Here is a 25,404-nt window from a genome sequence, read left to right on the forward strand (position 1 = left end):
GGCCAAGGCAGAGGAGGAGCAAGAGGTCGCCAAGGCAGCTGTGTCACGGCCAGCTCCTCTGAGGGCAGGGTTAGCATGGCAGAGATGTGGAAAAGTTTTGTCAACACGCCACAGCTAACTGCACCACCACCTGATACGCAACGTGTTAGCAGGAGGCAACATTTCACTAACATGGTGGAACAGTACGTGTGCACACCCCTCCACGTACTGACTGATGGTTCGGCCCCATTCAACTTCTGGGTCTCTAAATTGTCCACGTGGCCAGAGCTAGCCTTTTATGCCTTGGAGGTGCTGGCCTGCCCGGCGGCCAGCGTTTTGTCTGAACGTGTATTCAGCACGGCAGGGGGCGTCATTACAGACAAACGCAGCCGCCTGTCTACAGCCAATGTGGACAAGCTGACGTTCATAAAAATGAACCAGGCATGGATCCCACAGGACCTGTCCATCCCTTGTGCAGATTAGACATTAACAACCTCCCCTTAACCATATATTATTGTACTCCAGGGCACTTCCTCATTCAATCCTATTTTTATTTTCATTTTACCATTATATTGCGAGGCTACCCAAAGTTGAATGAACCTCTCCTCTGTCTGGGTGCCGGGGCCTAAATATATGCCAATGGACTGTTCCAATGTTGGGTGACGTGAAGCCTGATTCTCTGCTATGACATGCAGACTGATTCTCTGCTGACATGAAGCCAGATTCTCTGTTACGGGACCTCTCTCCTCTGCCTGGGTGCCGGGGCCTAAATATCTGACAATGGACTGTTCCAGTGTTGGGTGACGTGAAGCATGATTCTCTGCTATGACATGAAGACTGATTCTCTGCTGACATGAAGCCAGATTCTCTGTTAAGGGACCTCTCTCCTCTGCCTGGGTGCCTGGGACTAAATATCTGACAATGGACTGTTACAGTGGTGGGTGACGTGAAGCCAGATTCTCTGCTATGGGACCTCTCTCCAATTGATATTGGTTAATTTTTATTTATTTTATTTTTATTTTTATTCATTTCCCTATCCACATTTGTTTGCAGGGGATTTACCTACATGTTGCTGCCTTTTGCAGCCCTCTAGCTCTTTCCTGGGCTTTTTTACAGCCTTTTTAGTGCCGAAAAGTTCGGGTCCCCATTGACTTCAATGGGGTTCGGGTTCGGGACGAAGTTCGGATCGGGTTCGGATCCCGAACCCGAACATTTCCGGGAAGTTCGGCTGAACTTCTCGAACCCGAACATCCAGGTGTTCGCTCAACTCTACTTGTGAGCAAAGATGCAACAGGGTCACAGTAAGTCACATGTTTAGGTTACGACTCCATGCAATGCAGAATCTATGATATATGTCACCAATTATGTAGCCCCAGCCTAAAACTTAAAGGGGTATTACTGTTTGAGATATTTATGTCATGTCAGGTGCAGGTTCTACTTCCAGGACACCCACCTGTTCGAATGATGGGGGTCTCCCCCCTTAATTAGTACTGCGGAGAGTAGAAGACTAGGCATACATGTGGCTCTCGCATTGGAATGCTATATCTTCACCATTGTGACATCACTTTGTGCATTATCCCTGTGCATTAGGAAAACCAACATATCATAATCTTCTCATAGTCATGCTACTGAAGGTGCTCATGATGAAGTGGGGCCCTATTCTAAGTTTTGCTATGGGGCCCCATCAGTCCTTTTTACGCCCCTGATTGGAGATAATGGGTGCTGTGTCACAACTACCATGGAGAGAGGCTCATGCATGGAAAACCACCTCTAAGGCTTCATGCACACGACCGTGGTGTGTTTTGCGGTCCGCAAATTGCGGATCCGCAAAACACGGATGGTGTCCGTTTGCGTTCCGCAATTTGCGGAACGCACGGACAGCCATTGAAATAACTGCCTATTCTTGTCCGCAAAACGGACAAAAATAGGACAGGTTATTTTTTTTTGCGGGGCCACGTAATGGAGCAACGTATGCGGACAGCACACAGAGTGCTGTCCGCATCTTTTGCGGCCCCATTGAAGTGAATGGGTCCGCACCCGAGCCGCAAAAACTGTGGCTCGGATGTGGACCAGAACAACGGTCGTGTGAATGAGGCCTTACTCATATACTCCTTTCTGGATTGCCAAAACAAGGGTCAATGGGCCTCCAGTCTCCCAATATACAGTCCTGATCAAAAGTTTAAGACCACTTGAAAAATGGCAAAAAAATCCTATTTAGCATGGCTGGATCTTAACAAGGTTCCAAGTAGAGCTTCAACATGCAACAAGAAGAAATGGGAGTGAGACAAAACATTTTTTGAGCATTCAATTAATTGAAAATAACGATTAAACTGAAACAGGCTGTTTTTCAGCTGATCCAAAGTTTAGGACCACATGCCTTTAACAGGCCAAATCTGTACAAAGATGTGGATTCATTGTCATCATCTGTCAGGTAGTCACACGTTGTGATGGCAAAGGCAAAATAACTCTCCCTTTTTGAACGTGGTCGGGTTGTTGAACTGCATAAGCAGGGTCTCTCACAGCGCGCCATCGCCGCTGAGGAGGGACGCAGTAAGACAGTCATTTGGAATTTCTTAAATGATCCCGAGGGTTATGAAACAAAAAAGTCAAGTGGAAGACCCAAAAAAAATTCATCAGCACTGAGCCGGAGGATCCAATTGGCTGTCCGTCAAGACATGGACGATCCTCGACCCAAATTAAGGCCCTTACTGGTGCTGACTGCAGCCCCATAACCATCAGACGGCATCTGAGACTGAAGGGCTTCAAAAACAAAAAACGTCTTCAAAGACCTCGTCTCCTTGAACGCCACAGAACTGCTCATTTGGACTTTGCAAGAGAGCACCAAACATGGGACATTCAAAGGTGGAAGAAAGTTTTATTCTCTGATGAGAAAAAATTTAACCTTGATGGTCCTGGTGGTTTTCAACGTTACTGGCATGACAAGCAGATCCCACCTGAGATGTTTTCTACGCGCCACAGTGGAGGGGGCGCCATAATGGTCTGGGGTGCTTTTTACTTCAGTGGAACAATGGAGCTTCAGGAAGTGCAGGGGCGTCAAACGGCCGCGGGCTATGTCCAGATGTTGCAGAGAGCATTCACCATGACTGAGGGCCCTCGTCTGTGTGGTAACGACTGGGTTTTTCAACAGGACAATGCTACAGTATACAATGCCCGCTGTCACGGAAGGTGTACAGAAACTAGAAGACACAAAATGAAGATCCGACTGACTGGATCCAAAACTAAGGAACCAGAGGGTAAGCCCTGTAACAGACCTGGCTCTCTCCCTTACTGCTCAGCCTATGCAAAAATCTCTATGGTAGATGATTGCATATCCACGTTCCCTCGTTCCCTCGACTGTATAACACCTGAACACCCTATAATAGTGAGGGGACACGACCACCGGCTCCCTACACTTGATACGGAGGGAGTCAGGGTCACCTGGGATCCAGCAAACAGGAAAACACAAATGAATGAACAAAACTTATCTGTAGAAGACTCAGTAGTAGCATCCAGCATGCACACACTCCAGGAAGTTGTATAAACCGCAAAGTGATGCATTATAGGAAGGGATTTAAAGGGATCCAATCAGTGCAACTACATGACAGCTGAGAGAGGCTAACGAGATGAGAAAACAAAAGCAAAACAAAAGGAACCTCAAGCAGGAGGTTCTGAAGAACGTCTGACAGAGCTTCTGTCACCACCAGACATCTGAGAAGCTCTGGCAGACGTCCTTCAGAACCTCCTCCTTGAGGTTCCTTTTGTTTTGCTTTCATTTTCTCATCTCGTTAGCCTCTCTCAGCTGTCATGTAGTTGCACTGATTGCATCCCTTTAAATCCCTCCCCATACTGCATCACTTTGCGGTTTATATTACTTCCTGGAGTGTGTGCATGCTGATCCTACTACTGAGTCTTCTACAGATAAGTTTTGTTCGTTCATTTGTGTTTTCCTATTTGCTGGATCCCAGGTGACCCTGACTCCCTCCGTATCAAGTGTAGGGAGCCGGTGGTCGTGTCCCCTCACTATTATAGGGTGTTCAGGTGTTATACAGTCGAGGTACGAGGATATGCGATCATCTACCATTGGGATTTTCGCATAGGCTGAGCAGTTAGGGAGAGAGCCAGGTCTGATGCAGGGCTCTCCCTTTTGTTCCTTAGTTTTGGATCCAGTCAGTCGGATCTTCATTTTGTGTCTTCTAGTTTTCTGTACATCTTCCGTGACAGCTTCTCAGATGTCTGGTGGTGACAGTACCCCTCCTTCTACGAGTAGACTCCGGACACTCAGAGCCCACCTTCTCAGGATGGGACCTATGGAAAGCCCTGATGAGACGAGTGGCCTTAATGTCCGTCACTGGGACCCATATCCTCTCCTCAGGACCATAACCCTCCCAATGAACGAGGTACTGGAGAGAACCGCGGACAACACGAGAATCCACAATCCTAGAGACCTCAAATTCAAGATTACCATCAACCACAATCGGAGGAGGAGGCAAAGACGAGTACAATGGGTTGGACATAAGGTTTTAATAAGGACTTATGAAAAACATTATGGATCTTCCAAGTCTGAGGAAGATCAAGACGGTAGGCAACAGGATTGATGACGGACAAGATTTTGTAAGGCCCAATAAACTTAGGACCCAACTTCCAGGAGGGAACCTTCAATTTGATATTCTTAGTAGACAACCACACCAGATCACCAACATTCAGGTCCGGACCAGGCACACGTCTCTTATCCGCCACACGCTTCTATCTCTCACTCATGCTATTTAGATTATCCTGAATCTTTTGCCAAATAGATGACAAAGACGAGGAGAATCTGTCCTCATCAGGTAAACCAGAAGACCCCTCTCCAGAGAATGTCCCAAACTGCGGATGAAACCCATATGCACCAAAAAATGGTGACTTAACAGAGGACTCCTGACGACGGTTATTTAAAGCAAACTCAGCAAGGGACAAAAAAGAACACCAATCCTCCTGATTCTCCGCCACAAAACAGCGCAGATATGTCTCCAGATTCTGATTGACACGCTCTGTCTGGCCATTCGACTGCGGGTGGAAAGCAGAAGAGAATGACAACCGAACCCCCAAGCGAGAACAGAAAGCCTTCCAGAATCTGGAAACAAACTGCGTGCCCCTATCAGAGACTATATCTGAAGGAATACCATGCAATTTGACAATGTGATCAATAAATGCCTGCGCCAGCGTCTTAGCATTGGGCAAGCCAGGAAAAGGAATGAAATGCACCATTTTGCTAAAACGGTCCACCACCACCAGAATCACAGTCTTCCCCGAGGAACGAGGCAGGTCCGTAATGAAGTCCATGGACAGATGTGTCCAAGGACGGGAAGGAATGGGTAAGGGAAGTAGAGGACCTGATGGCTGTGAATGAGGGACCTTGGCACGAGCGCAGGTCTCGCAGGCTGCCACAAAACCCTCAACCCGACTTACGAAGCGCCGGCCACCAGAATCTCCGAGCGATGAGATCCACTGTGGCTCTTGCCCCCGGGTGCCCAGCAAGGACAGTATCGTGGTGCTCCTTAAAAATCTTGTGTCTTAAAGCGAGAGGCACAAACAACCTCCCAGGAGGACAAAGATCAGGAGCCTCTGACTGGGCTACCTGAACTTCTGCCTCCAATTCAGGATAAAGAGCAGAGACCACCACACCTTCAGCCAAAATGGGACCCGGGTCTTCAAAATTCCCACCTCCCGGAAAACAACGTGACAGGGCATCCGCCTTCACATTCTTAACCCCAGGGCAGAACGTAACAACAAAATTAAACCTTGAAAAGAACAAAGACCATCTGGCCTGTCTCGGGTTCAGACGCTTGGCTGACTCCAAGTAGGCCAGATTCTTATGGTCAGTAAACACAGTAATAGGGTGTCTGGCTCCCTCTAGCCAATGGCGCCATTCCTCAAAAGCTAACTTGATGGCCAACAACTTCCTATCTCCCACATCGTAATTTCTCTCTGCGGAGGAGAGTTTCTTAGAGAAAAAGGCACACGGTCGTCATTTGGCAGGAGAGGGACCCTGAGACAAGACCGCACCCACACCCACCTCAGAAGCGTCCACCTCAACTATGAAGGACAGAGAAATATCAGGTTGTACCAAGATGGGAGCGGAAGCAAAACTCTCCTTGATACTAGAAAAGGCCTTACGTGCCTCTACCGACCAGGAGGAAAAATCTACCCCCTTTCTAGTCATATCAGTGAGTGGTTTAACAACAGAGGAATAATTCTAAATAAACTTCCTGTAATAATTGGCAAAACCCAAAAAACGCATCAGCGCCTTTTGATTCTCAGGAAGCTCCCACTCAAGCACAGCGCGGACCTTCTCGGGATCCATGCGAAAACCAGAAGCGGAGAGAAGAAACCCCAGAAATTGAATTTCTGGAACCGCAAACACACATTTTTCCAGTTTAGCGTACAATTTATTCTCCCGCAGGATGAGCAAGACCTGACGTAGGTGGTCCTTATGAGTTTTGAAATCAGGAGAAAAAATCTAAATGTCATCTAGATACACTAATGCAAATTTCCCCATTAAATGATAAAAAATGCTGTTCACAAAATGCTGAAAGACGGCTGGAGCATTCATCAAACCAAAAGGCATAACCAAATTCTCAAAATGGCCCTCAGGGGTATTGAAGGCCGTCTTCCATTCGTCTCCTTCTCTGACCCTGACCAGGTTGTATGCCCCTCTTAGATCCAACTTGTAAAAAACCTTAGCCCCAACAATCTGGTTAAACAGGTCCGGGATCAGAGGAAGCAGATAAGGGTCACGAATTGTGATACTGTTCAGCTCCCTGAAATCCAGACAAGGTCTTAAAGAACCATCTTTTTTCTTAACAAAGAAAAAACCAGCGGCAACAGGTGACTTCGAGGGTCGTATGTGTCCCTTTCTCAGACTCTCAGAGATATAAGCACGCATAGCGACTAGGGCTGAACGATATGGGAATTTTGTGCGATTGCGATTAGGGCCCTAAAAATTGCGATAACGATATGCGATGCGATATTTTAAAGGAATTGTGCTAGAGGTTTATTTGCTTGGATTTTCCCATATGAGCCGCTGACGCGGCTGGGTATGACATAGTTATGGGGGATCTGTGGATGACGCTGAGTTGTGGGGGATCTGTGGATGACGCTGTGTTGTAAGGGATCTGCGGAGGGTGCTGTTATATGGGGGATCTGTGGAGGACGCTGTGTTGTGGGGGATCTGTGGAGGACGCTGTTATATGGAGGATCTGTGGAGGACGCTGTTATATGGAGGATCTGTGGAGGACGCTGTTATATGGGGGATCTGTGGAGGACGCTGTTATATGGGGGATCTGTGGAGGACGCTGTTATATGGGGATCTGTGGAGGACGCTGTTATATGGGGGATCTGTGGAGGACGCTGTTATATGGGGGATCTGTGGAGGACGCTGTTATATGGGGGATCAGTGGAGGACGCTGTTATATGGGGGATCAGTGGAGGACGCTGTTATATCTCTCTCCTAACAGGTCCGGCCTCTGTACTCACTATGAATGCAATGCACTGCAGCGAGCGGTAGCGAGCGGGAGCGAGCTGGCCGGCCGGCGCCTGACTGACGCCACTTAGTAACGCTCCTCCCACTTCAGGAAGCAAGAGCGTTACTAAGTGACGTCAGTCACGCGCCGGCCGGCCAGCTCGCTCCCGCTCGCTGCAGTGCATTGCATTCATAGTGAGTACAGAGGCCGGACCTGTTAGGAGAGAGATTGTTTCACCCACACACACACTAGTAAAACACTTTACACGCAAAGGCAGTTATGTGCGCAGGGCCCCTTTATATATAATCGCGGCATTTTGCGGATTTATCGTGCAGCCCTAATAGTGACCCTTTCAGGTTGGGAGAGATTGTATAAACGAGATATAGGCAGCTTGGCGCCTGGGGTGAGATTAATAGGGCAATCGTACTCCCTGTGAGGGGGCAAGTCCTGAACACCACTCTCAGAAAACACATCCGAAAATTCAGAGAGAAAAGATGGTACAGTCTTAGTAGAAACCTCAGAAACAGATGTCGTGAGGCAATTCTCTCTGCAAAAGTCACTCCAACTATTTATTTGCCTCGCTTGCCAATCAATGGTGGGGTTATGTTTAGTGAGCCAGGGTAGCCCCAACACTAGAGGAGTAGGCAACCCGCTTAGGACGAAACATGACACATCCTCAACATGAGTATCATTCACAATCAAATGGATATTGTGAACTATGCCCTTTAACAATTTCTGAGAAAGTAGAACGGAATCAATAGCAAAAACAGGTATATCCTTTCCCAAAGTGCACACCTGGAAACCATGAGTTATAGCAAATTGAGATTGACAGCTACTCCACTATCTACAAAAATCTCACAAAAAATGTTCTTGCTCTCTAGCGCCACCCTGGCAGGTAGGACAAAACGGGAACTACAAGCAAACGGAAAACCTTCAATTTCCGCATCAACCTTGCCAATAGTAATAGATGGAACGTTTTTAGAGGATTTTTTTCTTTGTTTCTTTATTACTCTCAAAAAACTGCCTGAATCTCCTAGACGGACAAACATTTGCCAAATGATTTATACCTCCACAACAGAAACAAACCCTCCTATGAGAGCTGAATCTTCTATTGTCAGAGGCAAGCAAACCCAGCTGCATGGGCTCTTGCTCAGAAGGGATTGAGAGCGACTGAGACCCCTGTGCACTGAATGAGACCGCCGCACTGTCCTTGGACTGAGTATGACAGGAAGGAGTGATCTCTCCTCTCTCTCTAAGACCCCTGTCAATACGAACGGCCCGAGACATGGCAGAGTCCAAGGAGGTAGGTCTCTCATGAAAAGCAAATGCATCTTTCAATCCCTCTGAAAGACCATGGCAAAATTGACTTCGGAGTGCAGCATCATTCCAACCAGTATCAGCTGCCCATCTCCGAAATTCTGAACAGTATATCTCTGCGGACTGTTTACCCTGGCATAAAAGACGTAGTCTAGACTCCGGATCATCATATATCTGACCCAGGGCTAAACAAAAATTTATCCACTGAACAGAGGGGCCGTGCCCCCACCGGCAGCGAAAAGGCCCAGGACTGAGCGTTATCCCTGAGCAGCGAGATGATGATCCCCACCCTCTGCTCCTCATCACCAGAGGAATGGGGAAGTAGGCGAAAATGGAGTTTGCAAGCCTCTTTAAAACGAACAAAATTCTCACTACCCCCGGAGAACGTATCCGGGAGCGAGATCTTAGGCTCAGAACAAACTCCATGAACGCAAGCTGAACCGGTCACTTGAAACTGAGAAACAGTTTTACAGAGATCTGCTACCTCCAATGAAAGACCCTGCATGTGTTCAGTCAAAAGTGAAACCGGATCCATGCTTGAAACGGTTTTGGCGGTTTATAATGTCACGGAAGGTGTACAGAAACTAGAAGACACAAAATGAAGATCCGACTGACTGGATCCAAAACTAAGGAACCAGAGGGTAAGCCCTGTAACAGACCTGGCTCTCTCCCTTACTGCTCAGCCTATGCAAAAATCTCTATGGTAGATGATTGCATATCCTCATTCCTCGACTGTATAACACCTGAACACCCTATAATAGTGAGGGGACACGACCACCGGCTCCCTACACTTGATACGGAGGGAGTCTGGGATCCAGCAAACAGGAAAACACAAATGAATGAACAAAACTTATCTGTAGAAGACTCAGTAGTAGCATCCAGCATGCACACACTCCAGGAAGTTGTATAAACTGCAAAGTGATGCAGTATGGGAAGGGATTTAAAGGGATGCAATCAGTGCAACTACATGACAGCTGAGAGAGGCTAACGAGATGAGAAAACGAAAGCAAAACAAAAAGGAACCTCAAGCAGGAGGTTCTGAAGAACGTCTGACAGAGCTTCTCAGATGTCTGGTGGTGACACCCGCAGGACAAGGGGCTTCTTCCAGGAGAATAACATCACTCTTTTGGCCCATCCTGCGTGTTCCCCTGATCTAAATCCAATTGAGAACCTTTGGGGATGGATGGCAAGGGAAGTTTACAAAAATGCACAACAGTTCCAGACAGTAGATGGCCTTCGTGTGGCTGTCTTCACCACTTGGAGAAATGTTCCCACTCACCTCATGGAAACGCTTGCATCAAGCATGAGTTCATGTTTGAAAGTTGGATTTCTGTTTTGGGGGGTTTAGTTTTTTTGGAGGTGTGGTCCTAAACTTTTGATCAGCTGAAAAACAGCCTGTTTCAGTTTATTCATTGTTTTCATTAAATTGAATGCTCAAAAAATGTTTATCTCACTCCCATTTCTTCTTGTTGCATGTTGAAGCTCTACTTGGAACCTTGTTAAGATCCAGCCATGCTAAATATCATTTTTTGCCATTTTTCAAGTGGTCTTAAACTTTTGATCAGGACTGTATGAGGTTCATGGAGAAGACACACACAATCATGAATCCCACAGCAAGACCTCAGATTTTTTTTTTCTGTCAAAGGCACATATGGCGCCCTTGGTTCTCATGTTAACAAACCGAAAGTATAACACACATGAAATCTAAATACATACTTTATTATATCATTAAAAAACAATAAGATAAAAATCATTACAAAAATGCAGTATAGACTCACAATATGTAAAGTCCTCAAACCACTACTACAGGTACAGCCCCTCACCACATAACCCCTTGTAATGACATAATGCAATGATACCCAGCCATGATTGTAATTGCTCCTAATACATTATAAATTGATCAGGATCAGCACTGTCCTGTATCGCCATCTGGTGGCCAAACTGAAAAATACATAACTATAGCTTTTTGCATGCAGCAGCTCGCAATTTTTGTAGATGTCTTTGCATTTTGAATTTGCAGATTTTGCATAGATGGACCTAAAGCTCTGGAGAACCTGAAGAACGTTGTAATATATTATGTACTTGGAAAGAAAATATAACCACTCAGGAGTTTATAAGTCATTATTGTAGGTCTGCGTAGCAAATTATGTAAAGGATGAGAATAAAAAGCCATTTTAGAAAATATTAATATGCAGCTTAAAGAAGTTTGGACGGTTCCCTTTGCTTTGTGGAATCCCTGGATCATAAGCCATCAGCATCTGCAGGGAAACCTTGTAGAAAGCATTCAGTTTCCCTACAGTGCCACCACTGGAGAAAAGAGAAATTACACCACTTTCATTGAAACCAATAGGATGTCTGTGTATTGCATGGATGATTTAACTCTTAAAAGTGTTTCTTATTTCTGCAAAATTTATATTAGAATGTTCTTCTTTAATGACACACGTGGTGATGATGGTGGTAGTAATGATCTCTTTATGTTCTCTCTAGATACATTCGAACCATGTACCTGGGCATTCAGAGCCAGAGGCAAAAAGAACATCAGCGTCGGTTTTATTGGGCTATGATGTATGAATATGCAGATGTCAACATGTTACGCCTCCTGGAGACCTTCCTTGAGAGCGCTCCCCAACTGGTGCTACAACTCTGCATAATGATACAGAAGAACCGTGCGGACACACTTCCATGTAAGTAGATTACATTACACCAGTTACTGTCAAGGGGCAAGAGTAAGATGTTGGGGGTTGAGTGATTCCAAAAGAAGCACCAATTTTTAAAATTGTCAAAGAAAATAAAAAAAATTCCCAGGAAACTGTATAACCTATATATATATATCACTAGATCCCTTAAAGGATATGTACACTTTTGCAACAATTTATTTTATTGCCCTGGTGCACTTAAAAATGAAGCAACTTTGCATATGTTATGTAGATGCATGCTCCGACGCTTAACCCCTTCCCGCTCCCTGCCATAATAGTACGTCATGGTGATGGCTTAGGAGCTGGACCTGCACCATCGTTTGCAAGTGGCGGGCTCTCACTGCCAGGATCGGAGTTATCGCAGCAGTTCAACTCCTCAGATGCTGCATTCAATAGCGACTGCAGTATCTAAGTAGTTAGCCAGAGGGTGGGATCTCCCTCTGCCCTCCAATCAGCACCCCATGAACGCAATCGTAGTAAGTAGAGTACTTGGCATGGCAGTTGGTGGCCTTCTGAAGGGCCCCAGTCCTGCCATGTCCTGGCCGCTAATACATCCTGCCTACAGCAATAAAATAAAATGTGTTGCAAAAGTGTTCAGAGCTTTCAGATCAAGCAAGCACTGCTCTGGAGCTTCATAATAAATAAACCCCAATAAATTGTGTAAAGTATTCAATTTAACCTTTTAGTCACTTAGGTCAGTTACTGAAAAATGAAAACAAAAAATGTTGTAAAAGGCTTAGAGAACATCTGTAAGCCTGTTAGCTTTAGGCCTTGATGACCTTGGATGATTTAAAGGGATTTTCCCACTGTTAGGCCTGCAGTCCATGCCCTGTTCCCTGTCGGTGCAGACTTCGCGGCACTTACCATGCCATCCGACGTCCTGGTCGTCTACATCCTCTCTGTGCTGCTGCCTCCATGCTCCTGCCTGATGCTTCCTTAGGGCGCACGGCACTCAACGTTTGGCTCTTAAAGGACCAGTGCATATGCTCCAAAATCCTTCCCCAGCCAATGGCTGAGGGTCCCTGGGTATTTAAAGCATCCTCTCCAGCAGGAGGGTGCCTGAGCTTTAGGTTCTCTGTTGACCAAAGGTGTTCTGAAGGTGTCCTGACGGTGTGCCACTGCACTTTCAAGCCCAAGTTCAGTTCAGTTCATGTTTAAGTTAACCCAATCTATCTATCCTGTCTGTGCTCCAGTCCGTCTACCTAGCATTTGCCTCATTACTACTGTGCCCACAAGTTTTTCCCGTGTCTGTGTTAACTGTGCACTGCCTGGATCTTAAAAAAAAAACAGCATTCTAGTCTTGGTGACAGTTCAGACTAAAACTGTGGTTTTCCTGCGCTTTTGGTGCATTTTCTGAACCTTGAGACTTTACTGTAGTGTTTGCACCAGAGTCTCTGACCCCAAAGGGTCAGCTGTTAACTACACTGGGACTATCGCAGGACATAGCGATCTGGTTGCTTCCCTGCAGCGCAATCCAGATCCCTGTATAGGGGTTAAAGGATAAATATCAGGGAAGCACCGGAATAACCCCCCCTAGGGTTTAGCCCAAAGCTAAACTGGTTAATTGGCACATTGGGTTCACTCGCTGATACATAACAGTAATGGACGCTGGCCATGGACGCTCAGGCCATGGACGCTGCTGGCTCAGCCTAAGTAAACTTATCAGAGGTTCTTCAAGAGCTTAAAAACCATCATGCAAGTCAGAAACAAATAATGTCCTATTTACATCATGTATCTGTCTGACTACACCTGCAATGGTACCGCAACAACCATCAATCACTGCAGCCGCTGCACCGCTCCTGCAAGTCGTCTCTTCTGGAGGTTCTGCACCCAGATTGTCTCCTCCCCCACGCTATGACGGTGATCCAAAGTCTTTCTGTGGATGTCTGAACTTATGTGCTATTCATTTAGAGTTATTGCCGCACCAATTCCTGTCTGGACAGACAGCACATGGATGTCATCTACATGTTCCGCATCCGTGCGGCCGTTCCGCAATATTATAGAACATGTCCTATTCTTGTCCGTTTTGCAGACAAGAATAGGCGTTTCTACAATAGGGCCTGAGGAAAGTACAGGATGCACAAGGCAGGCATCCGTATTTGGCAGGTCCACGGTTTGTGTAATGGAAAACGGCAACGGCCGTGTGCTTGGGCCCTTACTGTGGGCCAATACGCATATGAAGAGGCGCAAGTAGCAACCTTCTGGGAGGGACTATAAGGTAGAATAGAAGAACAGAAGACATACATACCCCTCTGGATGCTTAGTAACCCAGGCCACACAAACTGACATGCAGTTCTGGAAACAAGCTAAGGAGATACGGAGGAACATGGGCACAGAAGTGCCAAAGGACTTTGTCTATATTGTGGTGGTAAAGGTCATTTTCCCTGCACTTGTCCCAAGAAGCTAGAAAACTTCAAAGCCTAGACTAGTTGTAGAGGCAACCCTGGGCAAAGACAACTCCTCTACACCTTTGACTTTGCCTGTGACTTTGACGTTTGGAGGTATTTGGTTTACTGTGTCTACCTCCTTGATTCTGGTTCGTCAGGTTGTTTCCTGCATCATGCTGTGCTGGATATTACAATATCGTTTCACGTGTTCCATTGTATGGCATGTGGGCTGGTTGGCGGATATGTGTAGGTGTGCATCTAAGGCCATGTGTCGGTGTGGCAATGCACATCCGCCACTGTCTTGTGCGTACTGGCCACGGATACTTGTGGTGTTAACAGGTTAATTGTGTTTGTATCTCCTTTCTGTTCAGCAAGGCAGGGGTTAATTGCCCTTGCTTGCTGTGTTCTCTGTGTGCCTTGTAGGGGTTGACACCCTCTTTCTGTTCGTGTGCACCTGTCTATGTTCTCATTTGAGTCTGCTATATGAGTTCCTGAGTTCTTTGTCAGTTTTGGATTTGGATTTGAGTGCTATGACCTGCCTAGGTTTTGCATTCATGTTATGTCATGTCTGTCTTGTCTGTTGTATCATGTTTTGCCTTGACCCGTTTGGAATCTGTCTATGTCTTTATCATAGTAATTGCCCTAGTATGTTTGGAGCTTCAGTCTGTCTGAGTGTCCTAGTGAATGTTCTGCCATGTCTGCTGTGTCTGAAGTGTCCAGTTCCTAAAGTCCTTCCTTCCTAATCTGTTATGTCTGAACTATGTTCCAGTCCTTGGCGTCCATCTTGCCAAGTCTGCTATGTCTGTACAGAGTCCTAGTTCCAGTTCCGTTCCTGTTGTCCGTGTCTCCTAGTGCATGAAGTCTGGGCTCCTGATCTGTTCATCTGCCAGTGCTCTCTGTCTTGTCGGTTGCCTACATTTGTGTTTTCCTTGGATTTGCCTGTACATTGGTTCTGTATCATGCCATCCCTGTGCTCCTGGTGCTTTGCACCAGAGTTTCTGCATCCAAGAGTTAGCTGCCAAGTGTACCAGGACAATCCCAGGAGGTAGTGGTCTGGTCCCTAACCCACAGTGAAGTCCACATCCCTGTATAGGGGTTGAAGGGTGAACACCGGGGAAGAGCTCGAATAACGACCTTAGGATTTGGCCCAACGTCAAACCGGTTACTTGGCACAGTGGTTCCACAACCATTGTCCATATGCTTAATCTGTAATAGTGGATCAGTACCGGACACCAGTTCAACATCTCAAGAAACCCTTGGTAGTGACCTCAGTTGATGGGAGGGCTCTGTCTGAGTCCATACAATTCATTACCAAATCTTTGGAATGAGTCCTCCACTCTGAAAATATATCACTGATGGTGCTTCCAGAATTGCCTCATTCTCTTCTCTTGGGGCTGCCTTGGCTCTGAAAACATAATCCTGTCCCCGATTGAAATTCTGGAGACGTTCTTCATTGTGGACTAGTTTGTCAAGAAAAATGACCTCAGTTCACCCTGCTCGACCTCCACTTGTACCTAAGAACTTGAAGGATCTGCCTGCTGCTTACCACAAATTTGCCAATGTCTTTGACAAAAAGGCGGCAGAGACCCTACCTTCACACCAACCCTATGACTGTCCTATAGACCGGATTCCTGGATCCTTATCTCAAGCCTTGTCGGAGTATATTAAGGAAAAAATAATTTTTTGTAATAAAAAAAAAAGAAGACGTTCTCTGAATCCATGTATTGATTACCAAGGTCTCAATAATATTACCATAATCTTTGAATTATTTAACTGCTTGTGTAAAACCAAAATTTTTACCAAACTAGACCTGTACAGGACCTACAATTTAATCCAAATCTGACAAGACAATAAATGGAAAACAGCTCCAGAGAGAGAATTGCCTTTACACTAAATTTTAAAAATAAGTTTAGAAAAATCTTCACTTCCGTTCCTTGGGTACATCATTTATGACCAAGGTCTTCCCATGGACCCCCAAAAATTATCAGCTGTATTGAACTGGCCCAATCCATCTGGTTCGAAAGCAATTTAACATTTTTTTTTTTTTAAGGTTTTGTGAATTATTATAGACAATTTATTCCTAATTTCTCTTTTCTCACAGCACTTACTGTAAGGGAGCAGATGCTAAAAAATGGACTTCTGAAGCAGAAACGGCTTTCTTGTCTTTAAAACAGGCTTTTTCTTCGGCTCCAGTCCAGCATCACCTAGATGCCAATATGCAATTCTCTGTAGTAGTTAATGCATCTTCTACGGTCCTAACTCAAAAATCTTCTTCTGGCCGAATGATAACATTAGTTTTTTCTTCCAAGGCCTTTACTGCTTCTGAATGTAACTACTCCATTGATGATCGAAGACTGTTAGCCATCAAGATGGCTCTGGAAGAGTGGCAGTATCTTCTTGAAGGAGCCAGTACCCAGTGGTAATTTTCACAGGCCATAAAAATTTGACATATCTCCGGTCTGTATAGAGGCTTAACCCCCCTGAAGCAAATGGTCCTTGTTTTTTGCTCAATTTAATTTTCTCCTTCATTTCCATGCCACAGGAAAAAATGTTGAAACTGACACCCTTTCAATGACCATGTTCAAGGATGTACAAGACAATGTTTCAGCTTGTTTCACATGTGCCCATAACAAAACACCAAGACAAAAACCCACTGGCCTTCCTCTCCCTCTTCCAGTTCCTGAGGCTCCCTGGCTATACATGGCTATGGATTTTATTATGGACTTGCCATCTTCTTCTGCTTGTACAGTTATATGGGTAGAGGTTGATGGTTTCAAAAACAGTACACTTTATACCAATGCCTGGCTGGGTGTCTGCTTCTCAGTTGGCTAAGTTGTTCATACTTCATATCTTCTGTCTCCATGGCTTCCCACAACATATCATGGCGGACAGAGGTGTTTTTTATTTACTTCATAGTTCTGGAAGATAGTCTGCAAACTCCTGGATGTATCATTGGATTTTCATCTGCATCTCATCCCCAATCTAATGAGAGGAGATTTTTAACCACTTCACCAATGAACATCAAGATGACTTGGTTGAACTGTTAACTTGGGCAAATTTCTCATTAGAATGATGTCAGCAAGTCCACAGGTAAATCTTCAGTTTTTGTATATGGTCATCATCCCTCTACCTGTTTCTGCCTCCTCAGGAGTTCCAGTGGCTAATGTTTCAGTGGAGAATTTCTCTAGAATCTGGCAGGAAACCAAAACCGCATTGGAAAAAGCGTCTTTTCAGATGAATCCTCCTCAGTTTGCTACAGTGACAAGGTATGGCTTTCGACAAAATAAATTAAGCTTAAAGTTTCATCCTACAAACTGGTTCCTTGTTTCCGACCTTTTGAAATTATCAAGAAAATCAATCCTGTCTGTTATAAATTAAAACATCCTGCATCGCTGTGAGTACCAAATTCTTTTTTATGTGTCTCTGCTCATTCCAGTGGTCTTCAATGGATTCTGTAAAGGTTCTGCATAAGTCTTTTCTCCTATCAGTTCGGAAGATTCTTAGTCAAGAAAATTCTTGGAATGGAAAAAAAATCAATGGTGAAACATATTTTCTGTTGGACTGGAAAGGCTATAGTCCAGAGGAAAGGCCTAGGGAGCCAAGCGAGAATATTGATGCTTCTGTTCTATTAAAGAAATTTCTGCAAAAGACCAGCCTTAAGAAGAGGGAGTATAGGGGGAAGAGAATACTGTTAGGTCTACGGTCCATGACCACCGCCCTCCTGTTGTGGGCACCGAACACTGCGCTACTTACCATCCACCGTCCTGGTCGTTGATCACTCTATGCTGCTGCTTTCATGCTCCTGCCTGATGCTTCCTTATCTTTTCTCCAGGCAATGGGTATTTAAGACACCAAGTTCAGTTCAGCTGTGTTTAAGTTAACCCAGTCTGTCTACACTGTGCTCCAGTCAAGTCCCCAAATTGCCTGCCTCATGTTTGGTTTATCACTACTACACCCGCAAGTCTTTGCTTGGTCTGCATTAACTGTGCGCTGCCTGGATCTAAAAAAAAATAAAAGTATTCTAGTCTTGATGACTGTTCAGACTATACCTGTGGTCCTGTAATATGGATCCATGTTGCAACCCCCTCACAGCAGGTAGCGGGAAACGGAACTGCAGAAAGTAAAGGGGCTTCTGCACCTTAGTTCTCAAGATCGTCGAAGGTCTCATAGATCAGACCCCTATCAATCGTAAGTTATGGCCTATCCTACTGTTACATCACAGTCGATGGCCTGTAGAGATTGGAAGCTTCAGCCATGAAACACACCATTTTGAAGTCCAACCTAAAACCTTACAGTGATGATCCAGAGGAACTCAAAAAAAACTTGTGAGGCAGAAATTGATTGCTCCATGTTAAGAGAGAAAATTTCTTCCAAATCTGGCATGAGAATAAATCCTTGAATTAAGATGACAGCTCTAACAAAACAGTTGTGATTCTAAGCATACCACAAGTCAATATTTAAGTTTTAAGGCAAATGATCTCAAGACTTAAGAAATATTATCATACCTCTTGCTAAAAGAGTTTGTCTCATCAGAAATACCGTAACTTCTTTCAGATGGCTAGCACTCCCAGCGATCGAGCATGTATGTACATGGCCATCTCTACTGAAGTCTATGGGAGTTATGGAGCCAGCTACTTCCTTAGATGAGAAGTGAGCTGGGGGTATAGCTAATGGGTTATGGGCCCACGTAAAAAGGCTCAGCTTGGACCCCCCCAATTTGTACTCCATCCTCATTTGAGAAGACCTCATCCTCACCTGTGAACTAATTTGCAGCCTTTACATACACTACCTCCTTCCATCCAAGCTTCTCTTTACACAGCCTTTCATAGACAAGAATCTGAGAACCAAATTATAAAATTGGGCCAAGTGAGTGCTCCTTAGCTCCACCAGCTGCCACACAAAGTATGTTTATGGCTGTGACTCACCCTGCATCGCTGGATCTCTTAAGTGAAGCATTGATGAAGCTATAGTGGCCAGGTAAGCATTGGTGAAGGGGACTTGTGGGCCCCTTGCTTAAAGGTGCGATTGCGACTGTGACCGGTGGGGCCCATATAGCTACACCACTGGACAGAGCCACATGCATGGTGCTCATGTATGGCTACCTCTACCCCTTTTCACCTGGACAGCATCAACCAAACATCGGCCCTGTCGGGACAATGCCAATATAAATAGTGATAGCCATGGTTGTATAACGTTGCCTGGGTTTGTTTAGAAGAAATGACCTGGGGAGTTATGGTAAGTAGTGTTGGCATAACTAGAAATGCCTGGGCCCCACAGCAAGTGTTTGAATGCCCCCCAGAAACTTCTTCACAACCCCCTCCTCCCATGCAACCCCACTCCTTTGGCCCTCCACATGCATAGGTAGACCTAAGGCCCTTACTAACCCCACTAATCATTAAGCCCCATCCATTTCCATAGAGCCAAGTATGCCACATCGAGGGTTAGAAGATACAATATGTTTTTGTGCTTTCCTCTTTACTTGTGATTTTTTTATGTACAAACCGGATTCCAAAAAAGTTGAGACACTAAACAAATTGTGAATAAAAACTGAATGCAATGATGTGGAGATGGCAAATGTCAATATTTTATTTGTAATAGAACGTAGATGACAGATCAAACGTTTAATCCGAGTAAATGTATCATTTTAAAGGAAAAATACGTTTATTCAAATTTTCACGGTGTCAACAAATCCCCAAAAAGTTGGGACAAGTAGCAATAAGAGGCTGGAAAAAGTAAATTTGAGCATAACGAAGAGCTGGAAGACCAATTAACACTAATTAGGTCAATTGGCAACATGATTGGGTAGAGTGGCAGTGTTTCTCAGAAGCCAAGATGGGTAGAGGATCACCAATTCCCACAATGTTGCGCAGAAAGATAGTGGAGCAATATCAGAAAGGTGTTACCCAGCGAAAAATTCCAAAGACTTTGCATCTATCATCATCAACTGTGCATAACATCATCCGAAGATTCAGAGAATCTGGAACAATCTCTGTGCGTAAGGGTCAAGGCCGTAAAACCATACTGGATGCCCGTGATCTCCGGGCCCTTAAACGACACTGCACCACAAACAGGAATGCTACTGTAAAGGAAATCACAAAATGGGCTCAGGAATACTTCCAGAAACCATTGTCAGTGAACACAATCCACCGTGCAATCCGCCGTTGCCAGCTGAAACTCTACAGTGCAAAGAAGAAGCCAGAAGTTTCAGCAGAGTTAGACCCTTTAAAACGTAACTTTTACTGATATAGTCAAATAAAATAATACCACCTTTGTGATTCACCAGTGAAAAAAATTGTGAAACAAACTATATAAATTATAAACATTATTTACACGGGACAACCACCTAGTGATCTGGTCATAGAGGTATGGTGCACACAGGGCAGTATATAGGGGAATGTATAGATGTCTAGCCTGTCCCTACTCTCGCCCTAAATCACTGCTCAGCCCAGGGACGTCCCCTGATGGTGGAGACTCCCTGTCCTCGTTCCTGGACTGACTGCCCTGTGTATACCCTCCTCTCAATAGGCGATATCTGGCTATCCCGTATATATAACGGACAATAGCTGTGTCGCATTTAATTGATACCTGTGCAGATCACAGCCCACATAGATAAAAAACGGAGACAAATATAAACAGGTGCAAAGGAAAGGATAAATCCTACAGCATCGTTATGAGAAGCCTGCAAGGAATATTATGATAACAATATGTTCCCAGGCTATTTCTCATCAATACCCCGACGCGTTTCCCCTATTACTAGGCTCATCAGGGGGTCAAAAGACAGTCATAGGTAAACCGTTACATAGAAGGATAGTTTAAGATATACTCATGATACATGTGGAGGACATAGGATCGGATACGCAGATGCTGATATGTGTATGGGACCAAGCGGACCATTAGATACATCCCACCTGTAAATGGAAGTTAGAGATATATCAGAATAAACCCTCATACAAGGTTACTAGTATTTCAACCCAATAGGGGTCACTTACTTATATTCCTGGACAGCCAACTTGGTCAAAAGCCCGTTTAGATGAGGCCATATTATCCAAAGACTGTAAAAACATAGTCTAAATATCTGTTTCATGCCAAAGTCCATATAGGTAAATCAAAGACAGACCACAAGGTCCCTACTTACATTTCTCTAGCGATGGCTTCTTATGCCTCCAGATGGATACACAAACCGAAGTACCTACCTCCCTAAATACCCCATCCTCAGCTGATTTGAATCTGCCGCTTTCAGGACACCGAATATGTCACTTCCGGTTTCCTGAGGTCTCCGTTTACATCACTTCCGGTCTATGGACCGCATGTGTGCCGTACTTCCGCCCTATGGAACGCGGCCGCACGTCACATCCGGTTCCAAGATCCTGCCGGCTAAACAACCCGTTTCGGCCAGCTATAGGCCGCGCCTCCTCCATCAAATGGACCGCAGACAATAATAATATCCGGTCCCGTGGAACGCATGGCCCTATCTCATCAAGTACAATGTTCAAAAAGCTCTCCATCTGTACTAACAGTTAGCTAGACAGGTGGAGGCTTATCCAATGATGAAGTTAATATAGTATATATTGATGCAACATATGCTCAATGCGTAGCGGTCTCATATATATAGACGGCGACAGTGCTATTATGGGGTAACCTATAGAGATAAGTGGCTAATATTCAGCTGGATCATCGCAGATGACATTGGATTGATCATATGCTGAGGATAATGGGGCACATAGGGGGAAGGTCGGTATGGGCCATACCTTTATAGAAAAAAAGATGTTACACAATATTTTACTTACGGTGAAAGAAGAAGCCATTTCTAAGCAAAATCCACAAGCTCAGGCGTTTTCACTGGGCCAGGGATCATTTAAAATGGAGTGTGGCAAAATGGAAGACTGTTCTGTGGTCAGAAGAGTCCCGATTCAAAGTTCTTTTTGGAAATCTGGGACGCCATGTCATCCGGACCAAAGAGGACAAGGACAACCCAAGTTGTTATCAACGCTCTGTTCAGAAGCCTGCATCTCTGATGGTATGGGGTTGCATGAGTGCGTGTGGCATGGGCAGCTTGCATGTCTGGAAAGGCACCATCAATGCAGAAAAATATATTCAGGTTCTAGAACAACATATGCTCCCATCCAGATGTCATCTCTTTCAGGGAAGACCCTGCATTTTTCAACAAGATAATGCCAGACCACATTCTGCATCAATCACAACATCATGGCTGCGTAGGAGAAGGATTCGGGTACTGAAATGGCCAGTCTGCAGTCCAGATCTTTCACCTATAGAGAACATTTGGCACATCATAAAGAGGAAGGTGCAACAAAGAAGGCCCAAGACGATTGTTAGAGGCCTGTATTAGACAAGAATGGGAGAGCATTCCTATTTCTAAACTTGAGAAACTGGTCTCCTCGGTCCCCAGACGTCTGTTGAGTGTTGTAAGAAGAAGGGGAGATGCCACACAGTGGTGAAAATGGCCTTGTCCCAACTTTTTGGGGATTTGTTGACACCATGAAATTCTGATTCAACATATTTTTCCCTTAAAATGGTACATTTTCTCAGTTTAAACTTTTGTTCCGTGATTTATGTTCTATTCTGAATAAAATATTAGAAGTTGGCACCTCCACATCATTGCATTAAGTTTTTATTCACGATTTGTATAGTGTCCCAACTTTTTTGGAATCCAGTTTGTATATTGTAATGCCTTTGTTGCCACGTGTCTTCTGTTTAGTTTTTTAACAAAACAACAAAAATGTTGAAAAAATAGATCCTGTCATACCTACACATGCTAAAATCAAAATTCAATCATGCAGTCAACGTTCCCTGTAGGCAGAAAGCAGAGAACTGAGTGTGACAATGTGATAGTCTGGTGACAAACCGAGCCGAAGGGATAATGGATGAGGTGTGGGTATCTCCTCTCATCAGATTGGTATGGTGTGTAGTCATAAAAAGCACATTGAAACGAGAAAAATACAAAAATCTATGTAGCTCTCTAACTGGCAGTAGAAAATCTATTGTAAAAGCAAGAGCAGCATGAAATACCAAAGTCAATTACAAAGACTAGGTCATCCAGTGGTGGTGGGCTGTTGAGTATATTTCCTATATTTGTAGTTGCTTAATTCTTATGTTGACATGCAATGATCCAAATCATTCATCATAGGAATGTCTTCTCATTTATGAATGTAATGAAATACTATGGTTGCCGACTGGAACCACAGCCAGCAAACTCAGGAACTGCTACCAGTCTTCCTTCAGCACTCCAGTTGGGAAGAAGCTAAGGCTACCCCTAGGTTCTTCACTACAGCCCACTGCAAGACCTGATGGGCTTGACTGCTAGGGACCCAGGTTATGTTTGTGGAGTAATGTAGCAGGAAACTGGTGCCAGTTTACTAGAAGCACCCCTACCAGAATGACTGGGTTAAAAAGAGTAGTAGGCAAGCAGGGTCAGAACCAGGAGAGATGGCTAGGGCCCAAACAGCCGACCAAAGGTTAATCTAGAGACTACCCATGGTCAGAATACCAGGAGAGTCAGTAGAAGCCAAGTCAGCAGATAAAGGATACATTCAAAAAACAAGCCATGGTTGGTACACAGAGGGTTAATTGGCCGGGTATAACTAGCCGGCACTGCAACCCTCCCAGCACAGCCATGCACAAAATTTTGGCTGGGTAACCTCCTGACAATGAGCTTCTGTTGTCATCTTCCAATTGTACAAAACAGGATGCATTGTACCCATGTTGTTACTTCATATGCGGTCCGGTGTAGGATCGGACAACGTTAGCCGGCCTTTGTTATTTCTGTTATAACCTTAAATAATTTTCTATGGTAGAGCTTTACCAAGCACAAGATATGTAGCTAGAGATATACTGCCTTATTGCAGTCTAAACAAATGGTAAAAATACAAGTCAAGGTATTTCCCCAGTGATCAGTTAATGTATAGTTTCCCTGCAGCGCCACCACAGGAGAAATGAAGCATTACACAGTGTTCATTCATATCACTGTGTAATGCAGGACAGGTCATCCAGGGCAAGAGACGCTCTTTGTAACTGATTTCCACTCTAGGAAATGAGGATCATGAACATAGAAACCCCCCTGTATCGCCTAGTAGGGTATATGATGATTATTTTTCTAAGCTGGAGAACCCATTAAATTTTGTTTGCCCCAGAAACTAAAAAAAAGTAAATGTATGAGTTATTATTTTTTTATTCTATATTTTTTTTATAACCTTCTATTTTTTTTGTTATACTTTATGGCAGGTGTTTCCTCTGTGGCTTCCCTGATGTCCCTAGCTTGGGTGCTAGCTTCCTATCACAAGCTCCTACGGGACTCCCGGGATGATAAGAAGAGCATGAGCTACAGAGGGGCACTTATTCATCTCTTCTGGCGACTCTTCACCATATCATCCCGAGTTATATCTTTTGCCCTCTTTGCTTCAATCTTCCAGCTCTACTTTGGGATCTTTGTAGTAGTCCACTGGTGTGTCATGGCCTTTTGGATCATTCATGGTGGGACAGACTTCTGTATGTCCAAATGGGAGGAGGTCCTCTTCAACATGGTGGTAGGCATTGTGTACATTTTTTGCTGGTTTAATGTCAAGGAAGGCCGGACTCGATATAGAATGTTTGCTTATTACACTGTTATTCTGACAGAGAATGCTGCCTTGACGTTCCTATGGTATCTCTACAGAGACCCTAACACAACTGACTCCTATGCTGTGCCAGCACTGTGTTGTGTTTTTCTTAGTTTCGCAGCCGGGATCGCATTCATGCTTCTATACTATGGGGTGCTGCATCCCATGGGGCCACGAGCTAAGATATTTGCCAGCTCCTGTTGCGCCGAGCTGCTCTGGGGCATTCCTTTGCCCCCTGATGTTGAGCCCATGGCACCCCAAACCCCTGGGCACCGGGGGGCCCAGGCAACGCCTACCAGAGCAGTGTCGGAGCAACAGGATGATCTAGCAGCTGACACATGCTTGCCCGTTTTCCAGGTGAGACCAATGGTGCCATCCACTCCATCTGGGCGCCCCTATTACCCAGAGGGGCCCCTCATAAAGATCGACATGCCAAGAAAACGATACCCAGCTTGGGATGCTCATTTTGTTGACAGACGATTAAGAAGGACTATCAACATTCTTCAATATGTCACACCCACAGCTGTAGGTATAAGATATAGAGACGGTCCTCTCTTGTACGAGCTTCTCCAGTACGAGTCTTCTCTCTAATGCTCCAACCCCAGAGGAACCTTATTTTTGTTTACGAGAAACACAGCTCATTGAAAAAAACACAAAGAGAGAGCTTCTCCTAAGCTTAATTTATGGTCGCTATATGTATACAAAGATATTCTCTATGTTTTGTAAGTAAAAACAAAGAAAAAATGAGGACTAACCTTTGGTGTTTTACACACGAGAAACAGTATTAAAGCATCCATGCTACTATCCAGGGTGGGGAAAAGAAGTCTCTGCTCTGTATTTTATACATTATACACCAAGTGTAGAGAATTCATGGGACTGGTGCTGATAGAACAAACTAACCTTTAACTGCCTT

The 25,404-nt window shown here is 44.8% G+C and overlaps 1 protein-coding gene across 2 annotated transcripts in view; it reads left to right on the plus strand.

Annotated features, from left to right (window-relative positions):
- XKR6 (XK related 6) overlaps positions 1–25,082 on the plus strand; it is a 271,723-nt gene extending 246,641 nt beyond the window's left edge. For both annotated transcript variants that reach the window (XM_044290396.1, XM_044290397.1), the window contains 2 exons: positions 11,283–11,479; positions 24,118–25,082. In XM_044290396.1, coding sequence (XP_044146331.1) covers positions 11,283–11,479; positions 24,118–25,082 — 1,162 coding nt within the window. The remainder of the gene's footprint in view (positions 1–11,282; positions 11,480–24,117) is intronic.
- Positions 25,083–25,404: the final 322 nt, after the last annotated feature.

The sequence above is a fragment of the Bufo gargarizans genome, chromosome 4 (assembly GCF_014858855.1).
Source record: "Bufo gargarizans isolate SCDJY-AF-19 chromosome 4, ASM1485885v1, whole genome shotgun sequence".
NCBI classification, from domain to species: domain Eukaryota; kingdom Metazoa; phylum Chordata; class Amphibia; order Anura; family Bufonidae; genus Bufo; species Bufo gargarizans.